The 19,727-nt window shown below is 40.7% G+C and overlaps 1 protein-coding gene across 6 annotated transcripts in view; it reads right to left on the bottom strand.

The window, feature by feature from the left end:
- Positions 1-19,727, bottom strand: part of DST (dystonin) — a 527,522-nt gene that overhangs the window by 54,215 nt on the left and 453,580 nt on the right. For all 6 annotated transcript variants that reach the window (XM_045294845.1, XM_045294847.1, XM_045294848.1 and 3 more), the window contains 6 exons: positions 19,225-19,472; positions 17,959-18,165; positions 7,773-7,892; positions 7,519-7,626; positions 5,206-5,424; positions 1,386-1,589 (listed from right to left, as the gene is read on the bottom strand). In XM_045294845.1, coding sequence (XP_045150780.1) covers positions 1,386-1,589; positions 5,206-5,424; positions 7,519-7,626; positions 7,773-7,892; positions 17,959-18,165; positions 19,225-19,472 — 1,106 coding nt within the window. The remainder of the gene's footprint in view (positions 1-1,385; positions 1,590-5,205; positions 5,425-7,518; positions 7,627-7,772; positions 7,893-17,958; positions 18,166-19,224; positions 19,473-19,727) is intronic.

Here is a 19,727-nt window from a genome sequence, read left to right as displayed (position 1 = left end):
AGATATAGCAGACTGCTTTAAATGTATAAAAACAAAAAGAAAGAAAATCAGGGTAACTACAAAGAAAATAAACTTACCAAAATAAAGGAGAAGAACATCATAAAGACTCAGTAAACACAAAATCAAAAACAACAAAGAAAACCCATACACAAAATGAACACAGTACAGAAAAGTAAGCAGAATGGGGAAACATCAAAGACCACTGGAAAAGAAAATTACGGCCAAGGTCCCTGATGGATGCATGTGCAGAAAAGCAAGCAGTCCAAGGAACTACTGAGACTAAAAGCTGGCTCCTTGTAAAGATCAATAAAGTTGAACCCCCCCTGGCCAAACTGGCAAAAGAAGGAAGCACCCCAAATTAAAAATGAGATAGGCAATATTACAGCAGAACCAACAGAGTATTATGAAAAATTATATTCTAACAAATTTGAAAACCTAGAAGAAGTGGTCAAATGTCTAGAAACATCATTTACCCAAAGTAACACAGACTGAGGCAGAAAATATGGACCGACCCATAACAAAAGGAGAGCGGGAAGGGGTCAGATTTTTTTTTAAATCTCCCCTATGCCCCTGATCCCCCCAAAAAACCTCAGCCCAGATAGCTTTACTGAGAATTCCTCCAAGCACTGAGAAGAGTTTAAAACTAATCCTACCCAAACTATTCCAGAACATAAAGAATGCAGCAATATTCCCAAATCTGTTCTGTGAAGCTATATTAATACTGATACGAAAGCCAGATGAACATACCACTAAATATAAAACCTAAACCCATAAAGATTATGGAAGAAAAATAAGGACATTGGGTGAGACGAACAAAAACTGAGTCACCATATGCCTGTGCATCTCTTGATAAAAAACAAACCTTATAAATGGAAAATTTGTCATTTCAAAATTAAATTTCTTGACAATACATATTTTCAGAAGCAACAAATAATCAATTTCCAATATTTCATATATATCCACACATACATTTCTTTTTACTCAACTTATAATTTAATCTTTCTTCTAATTGCCTTGTGTTTTATTATTATTGATAATTACATGTTCTCTTATCTCTCCTAATGGCAAATATTTTCTTCTACTCAGGATTAACGTTTAATTAGAAGTATGGATAATGGTGACAATGGTATGTTTATTGCATCACTGAAAGTTATTGTTCACTGTATCTACACGCAGGCTGAGAGGTGTGAGGTCTGGGTGGAGGAAAGCACTGCCCTAAAACAACAACAAACAAACAAACAAACACTGCCTTGAAAAACATAAGCTCTCAAAGTTAATTTAATAATTATAATCTTCGTTGAAATTGAATCTGGAAATCTAGGAAAACATCTTCCCATGCTATCCGTTCACAGGAACTCCATCACATTTCTGGTGTAAGTGATTACCTGAGCAGACTGAGAAATCGCTTCGTCCAAGGCCACAGCTCTCTTTTTGACATCTTCTTTGATTTGACTGTAAAGCGTGTCCGCTGCCACATACTTCTCTTGGATAGAAAAGCCTTCCTCTAGGCTCAATTCCAGTAACTGCGGCCCAGTTTTGTTCATCTTATCTATATGAGGCTTGTGCTCAGCTATCAACTCTCGCAGTTGCTATAACAAACCAAACAGCATTTCAGGATCTCAGGGTCATACTTCCATATTACAACTGTCTACACCCACAATGCATCCAGCTGGCAAGAAACCCCAAACACCCTTCCCAACACAGGCATTTCACAAATGATGGTGCTCGCAACTCGGTGAGAAGGAGATGGTCCTGACACAAAGAGTAAACAACAGCCTGGTGGAGTGAAAGACTCTTTAAGGGCACACACAAAAAGGCCTGTTGAGTGAAATCATGAAAAACAGTTCATTAGCCATTTCCTACCAACATCAGTATATATTCTTAAGAGGAAGCCAAAAGTCATAATCTATAACAAGGTTTAGAAATCACTATGTCCCCAATCTGCAGTGACAGAGTCAAAACTCTCGGTGTTCCTTTTTTGCACACTCACCCTATATACAAAAATGTTAGATGAGAGAAGGAAGGAAGGAAGGAAGGAAGGAAGGAAGGAAGGAAAGAGAGGGAGGCAAGAAGCCCAATAAACAGTACACACATTGTTGGGAGGAAAAAACTATAAATGGAACTGAAAGCATTATATGCTCACCGTATAAAATATGTGCATGTATGTTACATGATTGATTCTATTTCTTTATATAGTATGTACGGTATTATATGGTTACATGATCTGTATATATGTATATATACATATACAGATATATATACAGAATCTATTTCTAGTTGCTATTTTCAAATGTCACAAGGTCACAAGTGTACTAAATATGTGAAATACACAGATCCTATCAAGTTTTATTTAGAAGATGCACATGGACACATGTGACATAGGAATCTTCCTTCTAATTTTGCCACCTAATCGAGAACAGCAGCGCTATTTATACCAACAGGTCAGTGTGTAATCTACCTAGAGCCTTTCTCCTTCTAATCAATAAACAGAAGCCTGACGAAAGCTGGACTCTCTCTGCTCTCTCTGTTCCGTGTATTTAGGGCCTCCAACTGAGCTGTCAGTGTTCCAGTACCAAACCCAACACTACTCCCAGGGGGAGATCTTCTTCCCTGAGGATCTCCGTGGCCTGGCCTCTACATAGCACTGAGCCGCCTTCTGTTCAACTAGACGGCTGACTAGGTTCTCTAATCAGCAGTCCCTGTCCTCATATGAAGGTGTGTCTCTAAACTTGGATCGGGTGGTCGGGTGCTGTCAAACTGATTTTGACTCATAGCAACTCCCTGGGACACAGCAGAGCTGCTCCCAGAGGGTTTTCTAGGCTGTATACTTTTACAGCAGAGCCCCTAGTGGTGCAGCGGTTAAGCACTCAGTACACAGCTGCTGAACTGAGAGGTAGGAATCCGCTCATTGTTCCTCAGGAGAGAGACACAGTGGTCTGTTTCTGTAAAGACTTGGTCTTGGAAATCCTGTAGGACATTCAGTTCCGCTCTGTCCTTCAGGGTTGGCCTCGATGAGGTGGCCTCCACCAGACGGCATTGGGTTTGGTTTTTCAAGCTGAATGTTTATGGAAGCAGATCGCCAGGTCCTTTGCCCAGGGTGTGGCTGAGGGGTTCCAACCACCACGCTTGAGGTTAACAAGCAAGCGTTTAACTGGTGAACTCCATGGCTCCTTGCTTGCTCTCTGGCTAATAAAAAGGCCCTGAGAGAAATTACATTCAGAAAAGATATGCCAAGAGATAGGCTACCAATCGTTTCCTATAAATATTTCATTTCCAGCATTCATCATTCATCAGTAAGGCTCACCAAGGAAAGCAATCAATGACAAGAAACAAAACGTATGTGAAATGCTGAAAAGAAAATTAATTTGCTCTATAAAACCTTACCCAATTCACAAGTAAAAGTCAAAAAACATCAATAGGAAAGCAGCCAATTTCTAGTTTTTGCTGTGACCAGTAAAATCAGTCATATAAATTAATTTGATACATGATGGAGGAAATTGTGTACATTAGAATATTAACTATCTCCCAGGTCATGTGCTAGGTGAACCATTGTGGTGTAGTTGGCTACTCATTGGGCTGCTAACGGCAAGGTCAGCCATTCAAAACCACCAGCCACTCAGAGGGAGAAAGACGAGGCTTGCTGGTGCTGCGAAGAGCTAGTCTTAGAAATCTACCAAAGCCATTCTAGCCTGGTCTATCGGGTCGCTCTGAGTCAGAACCAACTTGACGGCCCTGAGTTGCAGGGTTGTTTTTCTGTTTGGTTTTCTTCATGTGATAGGTTCTTTTCTGGAGATTGTCTGAAGGTTGTCTCAAGTTACTTCTGAAAAAGGGGTGAGTAAAAACAAATTTAAGCATTTCCAAGGGCGTTCTCATGCCACATTCTGCAGAAGAATGCGGTATGGTCAGGTCTACAATCCATCCCCTTTAAGAAGAAATGGTGTTCTAGAAGATTTCAAATAATGCAAACATGAATCTTTTTTTTCCCCAAACATGAATCTTTTAGTGTCAACAATCATAAATTTGTTTTGAGGACCTGAAGATTAGTTTAAAAAAAAAAGAAAAGTAAACTCAATTTAGATATTAAGTTCAACAATAGACATGTTTATAATTGGTGTTATGTAACATTAATGGAGAATAGAAGAAATCCATGGAAGATTTTATATTAAAAATTATGTAGTGGGTTGGCATAAGATTTCAGCCAAATGTAAACAAATTTCTATACCAAAATAAACAACAGCTCAACATTTTTTGATGAATGACTTAGTTAGGACTCTATGGAATTTCTATCTTGCATTAAATAGAGTGCTCTCTAATGCTCTTTTCTAAAGAAATTCATTTATAAATATTCTTCAGTGTCAATGGGCAGTACTTTTAAACAAAATAAGGAAGATTACTAAATAAATCACATATTTCAAACAATGATGTAATATAACGCAAGTTAAAACTTCACACACACACACACACACACACACACACACTGATGAGTATCAGGTTACATCTTCTACAAATCTGGAAAAGCAGCTAGGTCCACAAATCCATAGATAGGAAGAGCCCCAACCTTGGCTCTGAACTCTCTTTTACCCACAACCCTTGCAAAATTTTAACCCATGTTAGCACCTAAGTGGCTACTGAGACAAGTATTTCTTAAAGCCACTTTATACATGTTATAAACATGAGACATTTGCAGATGTAAACCATACTAGCTTATGCATCTACTCTAATAGGAGCAAAGGAAGTAAAAATGAGTTCTATGTAAAGAATAGGGCAAAGGGAAAATAATTTATTTTTATACTTCAGTATTTGTCCTTCACATAGAGCTCACTTTCATGAGATTACTAGGGTCTAGTCTGGATGAAATCCTCTCCATATATTCCTATACTTCATTAACAGTTTATATGGCTCTCCACTAACTGTAATGTGTAAAACTCAGCCAATACCTATAAACTGAAAACACTTCAAAAGCTTATTCTCTGAAACTTCAAAGTAAACTATTTGCTTTTAAAGTCTTAAGGTACAAAAGAAACCGAGATGTGATTAACAACAACAACGCGGTCTGCCCAGTGAACAATTAGCAAGCAACTGTAAAGTAAACAAAGCATAGGCGATGATGTAATGATGTAAGGTCCAACAGCATTAGAAAACACCATTAAAAGCACAATTTTCTTTTCGTAGGGACCAGAACATGATCTATTGCATTGAACTCACCCGATGTTCTTCCTGCTGTTGTCTTAGAGTTTCATACTCAAGAGCTGGCGCGGGAAGTTGAGAGATAATTCTTTGTGTTTCTGTCAGCCATGGCCAAAGTTCTTCATATGTTTCCCAGAACTGGTTAACCAGAGACTGTGCCCGTTCTAGCTGTAGGTACCTCTCTGAGTTTATCTGACAGATGGCATCATAGTTCCTCAATACCTTGTCTAGTTTTTTCTAGAAAATATGATGATGAGATGTGTTTAATTGGTTAGACCACACAGTACACATTTTCCAAAATGATTTGTCCAGTACTTAATATACAACTGTATATTAAGTCAATCAATCATTTATTCAGTATGACCTAGACTTTAATTATTTCTACATATAAAAGTTCATTTATAATTACAAAAAGGCCTCAAAAATAAGCTCTCCAGACACAAGAGGGAACTTTTTCTAGCCCTGCTTACAATGCCTTTAATCTTGGGGCCAGAAAACAAAATCTCATGAGGTTCTGGCCACATTTACATCAAAATTAAGGACTATCTTTTATAAATACGCTTTTTAGAGGAACTGCTAGTCAACAAAATTATTCACATATACTGGACTTAAAAGCAGAACAGTATGATATATACTGATCTCTTAGGGTGGCACAATGACCAAGACAAGAGTATACATTCATAAAGTAAATTAATAGGAGATATACACCACAGAATCTCAAGAAACCAAAGAATGAATACAATACTTACCGGTGCCTTTTAGGTTCCTCTGGAAGATATTCACTCGTTTTTGTTTTTGTTTTTTCATTACAAAACTAGTGCTGACTTGTGTGAATACTGAAGATACAGAGATCAACCTATAGAAAACCTGCTACCTTCTCTAGAGTTTGTGAGGCACAAGCAAAACACAAATTTTCATGTGTTAAAAACCAATTTGTGTTCAATAATATGGGACATTATTTTATTGAGGAGCCCTTTATACTCCTATTCCTGCAAGTAAGGAAAAGTAATATGAGGAGAACAGGGAAGTTTCTGATGATGATGATGCTAATTAACAGTTACTGAGAATAATATTAATACTACTGGGCATTCATAAACTACTAGTTTGTTGAACATTAATTATAATAATAGAATTTTACTAAGCATTAATAAATTATGATTATTATGTCTACACGGGAGAAAGCTGGGGCCTTCTAGTCCTGTAAGGAGTGCAGTCTGGGAAGCCCCAGGGAAAAGTTCTGCCCTGTCCTATATGGGGCCTATAGGGTCACCATGAGTCAGCACTGACTCGAGGGCAGTGAGTGATTATGTCTAGATGTGCAATAACAGATTCAACTTTACAACAATCAATGAAGTAAGGGTTATTACTATATTATTCTCCTTTTTTAGAGGAAGAAAATGAGGTCAAAAGACATAACAAAAATTGCCCACAATGAGATGGCTACTGTGGTCGGACCAGGTTTCAAACTCAGGGACTCTGATTTCAGTCTCCTAGACATTCAATATGTTTTTCTCATATCTGACTCCTTGCAAATGTAGTAAAGATTCAATTAGAAATTAGTAAATGACCATTTACTAATCGAGTGTAAATATAAGAAAATCACTAATATATGATGTGTGTGTTCTACAATTCTACCTATGTAGATTTCAAAACCAAACATATAACTTTCTTAAATGTGACCTTAGGAATCGATGTTTGCAAAATTCTCTTGCCACACAATGGTTTTCCATGAAAAACACGAACACAGATTACTATCACCGGAATTCTCAGATGTCTGAATGCGAACTGACATCAAACCTTTTGACTTGTGGCTTGTTTTCCATCAATTCTAAGAACTGTTGAAACTACACAAAACTGGAGGCGGCTTCCTTAACGAGTCAGCTCGTTGTGTTCCTGTGTAGCTACCATGGCTTTACACAGAATGGTCGCAACATCAGAGAACCACGCACACCTCCGTGTGCTCGGCTGCGAGGCCCAAATGGTCCTGAAGCGCTGGAACACCTGACCAGTAATAACAACGATTCCTTCTGATATGAATGGTAAGAATACAGCTAACATCTAATTGAATGCTGATTCTGTGCCAGTTATCCAATGACTCAAATCTCAATAGCTCTTTTACCTCTTCACCACGATTGTCCTCATGGCAATTCCCTTAAGGAATATTCCTTTCACAGCTATTCTGTATCCCTTAAACATGTGACTGATCTAAATAGACTGATTCAGCGACTTAAATCGCAGCTGGGGAGAAAAGGAGTGCTTTACAAGGGCTAAAAGCTCAGCACATGCTGTTTGTTCAGGGCTCTCATCACCAGACACAAGACGAGATTATACCTTCTTTGATTGCTTCTCCTCTTCGCTGCATGTGGCCGTGATTCTATCCCCAGATTTAACAAGTTCATCAATAATATCCTTGTGTTTCAAAATTTCCATGGTGAATGCCTGTAATTTACCAAAAGTGTTTTCAAAAGAGAGACTTGTGACTAAAATGAAAACATTTACAAGAGTCTTGAAAAGCAAATCAGGCAAGGGCATTTTCTACTTAGCTCATTCTATCAAGTCATTGAGAAGGAAATGGATTTCCTCACCTTTTGAACCTGCAGCTGAGCAGAGGTCTGGTCTTGCTCCAGCCTGATGTCACCCAAAGACATCAACTTCTTTTTTGTTTCAGAAATCCAGGACAACTCAGCATCCGCGGCTTGGTCAAACTAAGCAAAAGATAAATAAGTGGGTCGGCAAGTTCCCGTAACTGGTGCCAGAGAACTATCTATCGATGTTTCTTTTCAATATCCTTAGTCCACAAGTGGAAAATCTGAGCCCGTCTATTCACAGCATACCGAAAGAATCTGTAACGATGACTGAAGTTATAAAGAACTCTCCATTGACCCATTAAACATAAGGTTTTAACATGTGTTGAGTTCTTAACACCACATTAGTGATGCTGGGCCAGCTAGCACGGTTGTTTGATTTTCCAGTGATGTTAAAGATTTTCATCTTAGGAATATTATCCAATTCTGTCAGGCATAAAAGTCAATGGCTGAAGTCCAGACTTAGTCTTTCAATCTTTTCATCCATCATCTCAACCCACATGATAAGCAGGTGTCATTCTGCTATGGAAGCATAAGCTGTCTAGCAAAAATAAAGAAATACCTCCAAGTATTTATCATATTGAACATGTATGTACAGATATAGGTGTGCATACGGGTCTCTAAATAAGACAGAACATACTAGTGCCAAATGGCTCGCATGTAATTTTTTAAACACCCAACTTCACAATGGTAGGAAAATATTATTTTCAAGAGCACTCAAAACTATTTTCAGAGATTGTATTTTCCTGATCACAACAGCAATTCAAGGGCATGGTAAAATCTCAAAAGGTATATAAAAAGATCGAGAAGGACATAAAGAGTCCTCACCATTCTTCCCTCTGGAGTCAGTGCTGTCAACGCTTCAGTGAATGTTCCCCCAGAAGTTGAGAACGATTCATTAAGGTCTGAGATAATACTATTGTATTATCTATTCTATCTTGGGGTTTTTTCCTCCCATTTATTATGAGCATTCTCAAGTCACAGTCTTCTAATAATGGTTTTTATATGATTCTACTCTGCCATAGCTGGGTATTTTCATTTAGGCACGCTATGGCAAAAGCCGCCCGTAACGGATATCCATACATCTCTGTTGGCGTCTCTACTTAGTTCCTTAGTGCAGAACCCTAGAAGATGACTTAAAGTCCAAAGTCGAATGATAGGAACATTTTCAAGATCTTGGATCAGCTAAACCTAACATTTTCCAGGGCCAAGCACTAATGACAAGTGGTAACTAAACGGTTCTCTCCGTTGGGAGACGTCATGGGGAGTGAACATTGTGGATCTCTGAAGCCGGGATTGCTAGCTCTGTTTTCCAGGAGACCCTGGACATCTCAATGTGGAGTCCCACAGGGATGGAGTTAGTGAAGAAGGGAAGAGAAGGGTGAAAACAAGCAAAATCGCTGTGATCAAGTCGATTTCGAACCACAACAACCCTCTCCGACAGAGTAGATCTGCCCCCTTTGGATTTTGAACGCTGTAAATCTTTCAGGGGGCAGACGCCTTGTTTTTTTCTCCCTCAGAGTGGCCAGGGGTTTAGAACTGCTAACTTTACAGTTACAAGCCCAACATGCGGAACCTGCAATGCCACCAGGGCACCTTGAAGAGAAGGATGGAAATAAAAAATTAGACAATTCTTATGGTGCTGGGGAAGAATATGGAAAATACCACGGACTGTCACAAGAACAAAGAAACCTCTCTTGGGAGACATATCACCAGAAAGTCCCTTCTAAGTGTGGAGGGTGAGAGTGCGTCACGTCCTTTGGGCATGTTGTCAGGAGCGACGAGAACCCGGAGAAGGGCATCCTGCTCTAGAAGGGGCCGTGGCAGGGACAAAGCGGAGGGCCTCGATGAGAAGGATGGGCAGCGAGGCTGCAGCAATGGGCGCAGAGAGCAGCAATCGCGAGGACGGGCAGGACGGGGTGAGGTTTCCTTCTGCCGTCCACAGGGTCACTCTGAGCCGAGCAACAGCCTCAGGGAGACTTCTGGGAAGTGTGTTAGATGGACCTGTCCTTGTTTCTGTTAGAAGTATAGCTAAAAAGACTGCGCCCTCTATAACAAACAAGCATTTTTGCAAACACCCTGGAAAGTGGAGAGGAGAAGGCAGAATGGTGATGGGCCTTGAGCCCAAAGGAACGACATGGTCGTGAGCTCCCAGAGTTTTGGTTTTGCCTCAGATATGACAGCATGGACACTGGAAAAAAGAGCAACCAAGAAACACCAATGGTTACAAGAAAACCAAATAATCACAACAACCCCCCCCCCCCACAGAAGCCTGCTGTCTTTAATACAAAAAACACCGACAATAAACACACCGCCATCGAGTCGATGCCGACTCATAGCAACCCTATAGGACAGGGTGGAACTGCTCCGGTAAGTGTCTGAGGCTGTAACTCTTTACAGAACTATAAAGCCTCGTCTTTCTACCACTGAGCGGCTGCTGGTTTTGAACTGCTGAGCTTGCAGTTAGGAGCCCAATTATAAGTGCATAACCATCATGCCACCAGGCCTCCTCTCTCTTTAGTCCAGGGACCAGGAAAAGCACAACCTCACAAGGCAGAGCATTTTTAGCTAATAAGACCCAGACTCCAAGGAACAGTGCAGAAAAATGTGGCTCTATGCTTAACCCTGCTTATAAAGGCTTACTAGGGAGCCTACCCTTTACCTTCATTAAGCTGTAACGAGGCACCTCAGTATTTCACCGCTGTGATGTCGCCAAGTAGGAAGCAATAACCCTTACCTCCAAGGTTCACAGCTTCGTAACCCCACCAGTGGCATCACTAGATGCTGGCAAGTATGTCAAGAAACTGGGCCAACTCTAGCATTGCTGGTGGGAAAGAGTATACAATGGGAGGGCCAGTCTCAAAAGCAATTTTTCGGGTTCTTTATAAACTACATAAACAACCATCACCCGACCAAGAGAAATGACTTATGTTCACACAAAAATCTGGAGACATGAATGTTTACTGCGCCTTTATGTGAAAAGAAGCTATACGGTTTCAATAACTAAAGGGTTAAAGCAGGTGGGTGGCACCCACACCATGGAATACTATTGTGTGTAAACAGGAATGAAGTGCTGATACATGTCACAATTTGGACAGCTCTCCAAAGAATGATGCTGATCAACAACTTCTATTCCCACCAGGCTGCATCAGGTATGTGTCCATTTAGAGAAAGTTCTTGAAATGACAAGATGACAGACATGGAAAATGGATGAGTGGTTGCCAGGGAGGCTTTCCAGGTGAGGTTCGAGAAAGGGGTGTGGCTACGAAGTCTCCTTGAGGTGATGGAAATGCCCTGTCTCCTGATGACAGCGCTGACAACATCCTGCTTGAGAAGATGCTAAATCCGCACAAGACAGCAGTACCATTGGGGAAAATGGGTACAGTACAATGGGGCCTCTCTTCTATCTGAATGAGAATTTAATTACCTTAAAGAGTTAACTGAAATAAAACAAAACACTGTGCAGGTTACCTCTTGCCTGTAAGTTCCCATTTCTGTTTTCTTTTTGCAGAGAGAGGAGTATATTGCTAAATTGCCCTTCAGATAGGCTGTGCTAATTTCCACTCCCACTAGCAGTGTTGCTATGCCCTCATCAATAGGGGGGTGTCATTTCCTTCTTTCTTTTTGTATAAATCATTTGATTGGAGGTTCTTACAGCTGCTATAACAATCCATATATCAGTTGTATCAAGCACATTTCATTTTTAAATAACACTTGCCAGTGTTATTACATGGACTATATTTAGTTTAAAAGGCAATAACCTGGCAGCAATAACTGGACACAAACGTTAGCAACAATGATGGCTATTGCTATGGTTATAATCTGAAAAGGCAAAATAAATCAGAAAAAATACATACATTATTGATACTATTAAATTATCTGTACAACATGAATCCGGTTGCTTTCCTCTTTACCATGTAATGAATAAATGAATTAATAAACAAATGAATATCTCAGCTGCTTGCGGTTTACTTTTTTAAATAGTTCTGATAGATAATATTTAGAAAGGCTTTGTCTTTTTACTCCTAAGTACTAGGCCCAAGCCAGAAATATAATAGGAGTAAAAACAATAAGTTTACATTTATCTTACAAAGTTCAATTGTATAAGGTTAGGGGCAAGGAAAGTATGACTTAACAGAGCTTTACAGGGCCATTCCTAGAAGGGCTTCTTGCCTAAAATCTGAATATAAACTATTATCTGACAATAAACCATGCAAAGTAGGACCGTGCGACAATCAAGGCAGTGTCTGTGATTAGCATGAACCTCCTTAGAGAGCAATGCTTCCAGTAGGGTAACTGACCTGCTCAAGTTGTTCCAGGCAGAACACTGGGGTATTGCCCATTAAGAATGGAATGGCTCCCATTTAGCGCTTCTAAAATGTCTGTGTATACCTTTATACAGTTAAGCAAAATTGCTTTTCTTGATATTTCTCATAACATTATACGTATTATTTTAGAGCAAAGCCATATTTTTTTAAATCATTTTATTAGGGGCTCATACAACTATTATCACAATCCATACACGCATCAATTGTGTAAAGCGCATTTGTACATTCATTGCCCTCTTCATTCTCAAAACACTCTCTCTCCACTTAAACCCCCGGCATCAGGTCCTCAATTTTCCCCTCCCTCCCCGTTCCCCCCTCCCTTATGAGCCCTTGATAGTTTATAAATTGTTATTTTGTCATATCTGAGCAAAGCCATATTTTTTAAAAACTGCTTAGCCAAGAGCAAATCGTTTGCACACACAATTTTAATAAAAGTTTGAGCTGGCAGTGTGGACTTCAGAGGACTCTTGTAAACCAATTGGAAAAGTCTACCTCACACTGAGATTCAATCATTTTTATGACACTGTTTTGCTTCAAATGGAATTTCTCATTAACAGCGATTGATCAATGAAGGAGAAAAAAAATCATAGATGGTTTCAGAAGGGCCTCCTCTCACAGGAAAAAAAAAAAGTGTAAGCAAAATCAACATGGTGAAACCATCAAAGCCGTCTACAGAGGAGGCTAAAACACACGCATCACTTCTTGACCAAGGCAAATCTTCTCTATACAGAGAGAAAGCAAGACTTCAAGCGAAACTCCCCTTGCAACTTCTAAGCAATTAAACTAAATTACCAAATAGCTGTCTGTCAATCTATCTATTCCAACAAATGGAATAGCCACTGGGTCTATATTAAGCAATGTATAGTAAACCAAGGCCTTATAGGTCTATGGCTCACTCAACTGACATGTTAGCAAGCGTTATTTCTAATGAATGTTGTTGTTGTTGTTTAAATGCTTGTTTACATGTGAGCAGCACAGCCAGAATTACAAGACAACATTTTAATAATTTATTGTCCATATTAATAACAAAAATTACATTAATATAAAGAGGTCATCAGAGCATCTATAACTTCATGAAGGGAAATAGCTTAGAAGTGGTATCAGTGGACTCTGCGAGCTCTGCTGGCAATAGTGATTATGTGATGGGCTGCCAGCCTCAAGGTCATCAGTTCAAAACCACCATGGGGGAAAGACAGGGCTCTCTGCTCCCGCAGTTACTATCTCGGAAACCCACAGAGGTAGTTCTACCCTGCCCGCTAGGGGTCGTTATGAGGCAGAATTGACTCGATGGCAGTGTTGTTTAATTAGTGACTCTAATTATCAACTTATATTACTGTAACTTTTATTAGAGAGTTGATGGAAACTAACTACCACAGCATCTGGGGAAACGCTAGGAAACGATATTTGAAATGGTTATCGATATAGGTGTGAAGAAAAGACTATCTAAGACACTACTATCCAACATTCGACTCAACTCATCCTTCTAGATACTTAGCATGCAGTAGCTCTTTTAAGCCCCAGAACTATACACGTATAACACTGGATATGATGTTTAATTCCACTTACAGTTGAGAAAACTGAGGCAGAGAGAAAAGTTAACTAATTTATCAAAGACTACCCAGATGGGAAATGATGACTCTGAGATTTGACCCAAGGCATTCTGACCCCAGAGTTGGCTCCTACCCACCATGTGACAATGTTTGTGTTTGAATATGGCTTGGCTTTCAGGAGTTCAAAACACGCATGTGGCTCAAATGCCACACCAGTTAATCACTAGCATCCTTTACCTTAATATTTAAAACTTTTCTGCAGCCACTTGTCTGTTGCTTTCACACTTAGCCAGAATATTTCTCCAATAGAAATGTATGTTTCGGACAGACAACAAACCCAAATCCAAACCACCTGCTATCAAATTGGTTCCAACTCACGGTGACCTGAGAGCCTCATCTTTTTTCTTGAGGAGCTGCTGCTGGAGGCTTGGAACCGCTGACCTTGTGGTCAGCAGCCCAACACTTATCCCCCAGGGCCACTGGGGCTAAGTAAGAAGTAAACACACCTCGACCTCAAGGGCATCCTTTCACTCCCTTCCTGTCTTTGGCATTTCCTTCTATTTCCCTTCTCATGATTCATCATGAAACCCACGTTGCCCCACCCAAACACCTGGGAGGGCTAAACAAATCTCACACCCCTAAGATGGGTGCTTCCTACTGGTTCTTTAACAGAAGTATGCAGGTGCTATTGATCTCTGCAGCTTTATTCTAATCACCCTAATGCTATTTATTTTAATTGTGCCCCAAACCGTAAATCCTGCGCCTTTCTAATATCAGGGTTACTACGGGGCCCACTTAAATAAACCGAGCCATTAAAGCTTGCAGAAGAGTGCCTGGGTTTCCACAGCCCAGTGATTTACATGCCTTTGAGCAACTTCTGACAGTTGTATGTTTGTAAGAGACAAGGGACAATGGACTGCCGAGGTTTAAACAAACAATCACGGTGGTCTGAAGCCCAACTTCATGTCTACATTTTTTTAAGCAAGAGTGTCTTTTTATTTATTTTTCACTTCCATGTGGCACATGTGGTTGTTTGCAACCAAAGAAAGAAAGCAACAAAAATATGCTGCTCTTGTGTAGGTTTAAAATGTAAAACTATGTGCAGCTTCTAGATCAGATAATGGCATGCACTGTGAGAAAGAAGGCAGTTCTTTATTGCTGGTTTCTTTCTAAAGGTCACCATCACTATGTATGTATTAAGCTGCCTTGTTCCAGTCCCCTCCCCCACGTTGAAAGCAGTGAATGGGCTCAATTATTTTTTAAAAGAATGTCTTCTTTAGAATATCAACACCTGCAACTCTGTAGAGTCAGATTTGGGGGCATATTGAGTCTTTGCACACCATGCCCATAGTCCACGACGGACACTTTTCTGATATGTCTCAAGAGATAAAAATCATCGTTCACACTTCTATAGGGCCATTGTCTTTGTCCACATGCATTCAAACTCTAGCGTCACATCCTTTCAAAACTATTGCTGGAAATACAGTATTAACATGAAAATTTAACCATATCCAATCAAAACTTAAAAACAAAATTATATAGGATGGCTACAAGGACTATGCTAATTAGAACACATCTGTATGCCTCCTTTTCTGCCTTCATTTTTAATTATTCCCTATATTTTTCATGGACACTCACTTCAATTTTAATGGTTGGAAGTCAATATACCGCTCGGATAGTAGCCTCATTGTTCATAAAACCGCATTTGTGTGCGTTTCAAAGAACAGCTACGAATGAGCTGTGGACATTATAAAGGAGAAAGACCTATGTATAAACCACCATAAAACAAACAAAGAAACCCAGGATCCAGTGCCATCCAGCCAATTACAACTCGTAGTAATGCGCTGCAGGGTCTCTGAAACTGTACCTCTCCACAGGAGCACACAGCCTCATTTTTCTTCTGGGCAGTGGCTGGTGGATTCGAGCAGCTGCTCGGTTTGACTTGCTGGCCTTATGGTTAGTAGCCCAATACCTAGCCCACTACACTACCAAGGTTCTGTAAACCCTATTAATACAGAGCAAAATGCCAAGTATCACAAGAACAATCTATATGAAAAACAGAACATTGAAAAGTTAGTTTCATTTAACCTGGTCACTCGTGGATAAAGAATTAACTATAGAAAAATTTAATTTATCAAGTAATGCTGATGGCTCCCATCTCGTCACTTGTGTGTGCAGGGGGAGGAGAAGGGAGGTGGTTTCTTGGGATGGACACTCGCTCACTCATGGAGTCACTGCCGAACCAGAGCGACCCTCTTGGGCAGTGTAGAACTGCACCTGTGAGTTCCCAAGACTGTAACTGTCATGGGAGTAGAAAGCCACGCTGCCTTTCTCCTTCAGTGTAGCTGGTGGTTTCAAACTGCTGGACTTGCAGACCAAAACTGAATCTGTAACCACTACGCTACCCTGGCTCCTGAGGTTCCTGGCTCCTGGGGCTGGGACTTATGGGGTGGAGAGGTAAAATAAAGAGCATATAAATAAAGGTGTGTCTTAAAAGGTGCAATGAGGTCAGATCACATCCATATTTCAGAAAGAGAAAAGACACAGAGTAGTAAATGATTGATTAATACAACAAAAAAATGTTTTAAATACGTAAAATCCCTTTCAGTCACATATGTAACCAACCCAAATAGCCATATTCCTGTTTTGAAGCAATCACTACTTCCAAGTCAGGTTATCCCACCTCTAGCTTCCTTGAGCTGCTTGCAACTTCCTAATCAGAATCGTGTACCTTCAGTTCTTGACTTCACTTCATAAATATGCCTCTGTCACTCCACCTCTTTGGGGGGCTTGATTTTACTCTGTGAGATCTGACAGCTCCAACTGATTTGAAAGTTGCTGTTGTGGTTATGCATTGGGCTGCTTAACCACATGGCAAGCAGTTGGAAACTACCACTGCTCTGTGGGAGAACGACAAGCATTTCTACTCCATAAAGAGTCACCGTCAAAAAATCCAAGTTTGACCCAGCGTTACAGTCTCAGAAACCCACAGGGGCAAGTTCTACCTTGTCCCACAGGCTCAGGATGCATCAGAAATCTACTCAACGGGCGGCAGTGCGTTTGGTTTTATCTTCACAGGGTCTACATTCTTACTTGTGGTCAAGTTCGACCTGTGACCTTGCCTTGTTATTATTATCTTTATTTCACTAAACCAACTCCCTGTAGGCAACTTCACAAGATCTGTCTTGTACTTGCAAGAAGTCTTCGACACCAATTCTAAAATGTTCAAATAAATCTTCAGGGGGGAAAATTCAGTATTTTTCAGCAGTCTAGTAAAACTTCACAAATGAACACACTTATTTCTAATAGTGTGGTGCTCTGTAAGCATTTAGGCAACTACATGCATCGGGCATGAACAGACTCCTCTGAAAATATGTGTTCAACAGGCTGAATGATGTCATCATTGTATTTCACCAGCTTTCTTGATTCCATGAGGCGCGGAACATTGTTGTAAAGCTACATAAATTATACTTTCAGGGCAACATTACAAGATTCATTCGGATGGTCCCACAGAATCCGTGAAGAGAGAGGGGTTTTCCTGGCTCCTGGCTTGTCTTAGTAAAAGCTTGGTCAAATACTCTCCAAGCTCCTCTCGGAAATACACTGTAATCACACTAATCCCCTCACCAAAAAAATGTGTGATGACTGCAAACATGCACAGAGACTTCTGTAAAAGTTAAAGAAAACACATACTACACACTTCTAGTTCTCGGACCCTGCTCACCGTCCAGGATGTTCTGAGCAACTGTGGCTCAGGGTTGGGTTACTAAACGTTGTCACTGTGCTTGGCCACGAAACCATCTATGAATCCCAGATAGATTACAAACTACCCTTTAAGTTGGCGCTGGCAAAAACTCCATGTTGCCAACGAAATCATTTCCTTTTCAGAAAGAACACAAGCCCTCATTGCCATAGCTGCATGCCAACGCAGTCAACCCTGACTTACATGACTTCCAGGTACTTACTCACACTGAGGTTGTTTGACCGAGGGAGCCACGGCAGAAAGTTCATGTTGGCAATAAGAATGAATACAGACAGATAAAGATCGGCTGGCCTCCTCAGAGTCCGATCTGCTAAGAAGATATCTACTTAAACGGTGACACAGACAGCTGCTAACAGTGTGCACATTAGCTGTGCGCTGGCACTCAGACACAGAAGGAACTCAGTCAAATTCTTTCCCAATTCACCCTTCCGTTTTGAAGCGTAACAACGACTGGAAGCACTATTCACTGACACCGGTTGATCCCCCAAAGCTCTGACAGCAAGTGGGGCAACATGACTGCCTAGACAATAGCGCACTGTCCTTACCTGCTGTGATCTCAGAAGGGCAGCATCGATCTCCCCCACCTTCTGCGTGATGGTGTCACTGACTAGGCGGTAGCGGTCATTGTCCTCGGCCACCATTTTGCCCAGTCCTTCTCTGGCCCTCCATGGCACCAGTTCTAGTAAAGCACTGCTTACTTCATTAAGGGAGTCCAAGAAGGCCTTGTTGTTCTTAACTTCCTTCTTCAGCTCCTGAAAGTGGGAATAAGAAAACACACACACATTTGGTAAACAATTTAAGCAGGCTTTCCTCCGAATTGCTCTTGGGGGCAAGCACCCTTGTAGGCCAAGAGTGAGTCACAGGCCACATAGTTGAAGTTAGGTTAGAGAAACCTTGGCTCTGAAATCATATTTTGCAAATGGAAAGTGTTTCCTGACAAATTCCAAAGAAGAATTTCAGTATAATTGTCTGTTATCGTGGCAAGCTCTTCTATCTAAGATAACATATAAATTACTAGTAATTTATGAAACAAACCCAAGGAAGTTAGAGTACACTATGTTTGCTACCTGGTAATCAGGTAACAGAAAATTTTAAAAAGAGAAAAGTCCATGTCAGAATTAAGTGACCCTCAAAACAAGGTCATGTTGGCTTTAAACCGTTCCAGCTGAATCATCATAAGCTCATCAAGCCTGACCTCTCTTCCACCCACATGTGACCATACTTCATGGATGATAAAACCAGAGGGCGATAGCTCTGAAAAGAAGAATCAGCACAGCAGTGCACTGTCTTTGAGACATAATTAGAAAGGCTGCACCACACTACCTTTCAGACAGATGGTATTCCAACCAAATGTATGTGCTAGCCCTGAAATAATCATTTTTCCCCTTTGATTTTTCTCTAGTCTCCATTTTGATATACTACCTTCATCTCTGGGTTCCTAAAAGTTTAAGCAGCTAACTGCATACCAATTATCTTTTGGGTCCCCACCCACCAAGGCATCCTTTGGTCTATCAGTACTGACACAAGTTGTACCACTATATTCCTATGAGACTAAGACTCCCTAAGTCAGTGGTTCTCAATCTGTGGGTCCAGACCCCTTTGGAGGTCGAATGACCCTTTCACAGGGGTCGCCCAATTCATAAGAGTAGCAAAATGACAGTGATGAAGTAGCAATGAAAATAACTTTATGGTTGGGGGGGGGGTCACCACAACATGAGGAGCTGTATGAAAGGGCTGCAGCATTAGGAAGGTGGAGAACCACTGCCCTGAGTGATAACAAGCTGATCCCACATGCATGAATCAGAACATACTTTTTGCCTGGCTTGCGCTTGTGCTTGGCTCATGACTTCGCCCTTCGGAACCTGAGTCTCAAACGAAAGTAATTCCACCTCCACGTTGTCCAGCCATGCAGAGAGCTCTGTGTGCGTGGAGTGCAGTCGCCTGGCCAGCTGTAGCGCCTGCTCCAGAGTCGTGGCCACATCAGCGCTCAGTTTGACAATGTCTTTGTACCTTGCTTTAATGGCTTCCAACTTATCTTGAATTATTAACACTTCATCACCTACAAGTCAAAGGTGTGTTATTCCTCATAAAACGGTAAGGTGGGGGGAGGAGTCTCTTCAGGCATGATTGTACACTGAGAAAACTTTCTCAAGTTTTTCATCTTCCCCAGGATTTCTCAAAAAATATACCCAGCTTGACAGACACAAAAGCCCAAACAGGAAAGGACCACAGGACCTTTAATTATGTGGGGAAACTGCACCTTCAGCTCTGTCTATCTGTGTGATGCTTTCCATTTTAAAAGTTTGGAGTTAAA

Source organism: Echinops telfairi, unplaced genomic scaffold, assembly GCF_000313985.2.
Source record: "Echinops telfairi isolate 266 unplaced genomic scaffold, ASM31398v2 ScPeMD7_3533;HRSCAF=4204_1, whole genome shotgun sequence".
Taxonomy (NCBI): domain Eukaryota; kingdom Metazoa; phylum Chordata; class Mammalia; order Afrosoricida; family Tenrecidae; genus Echinops; species Echinops telfairi.
This window is presented reverse-complemented; position numbering and strand designations above follow the sequence as displayed.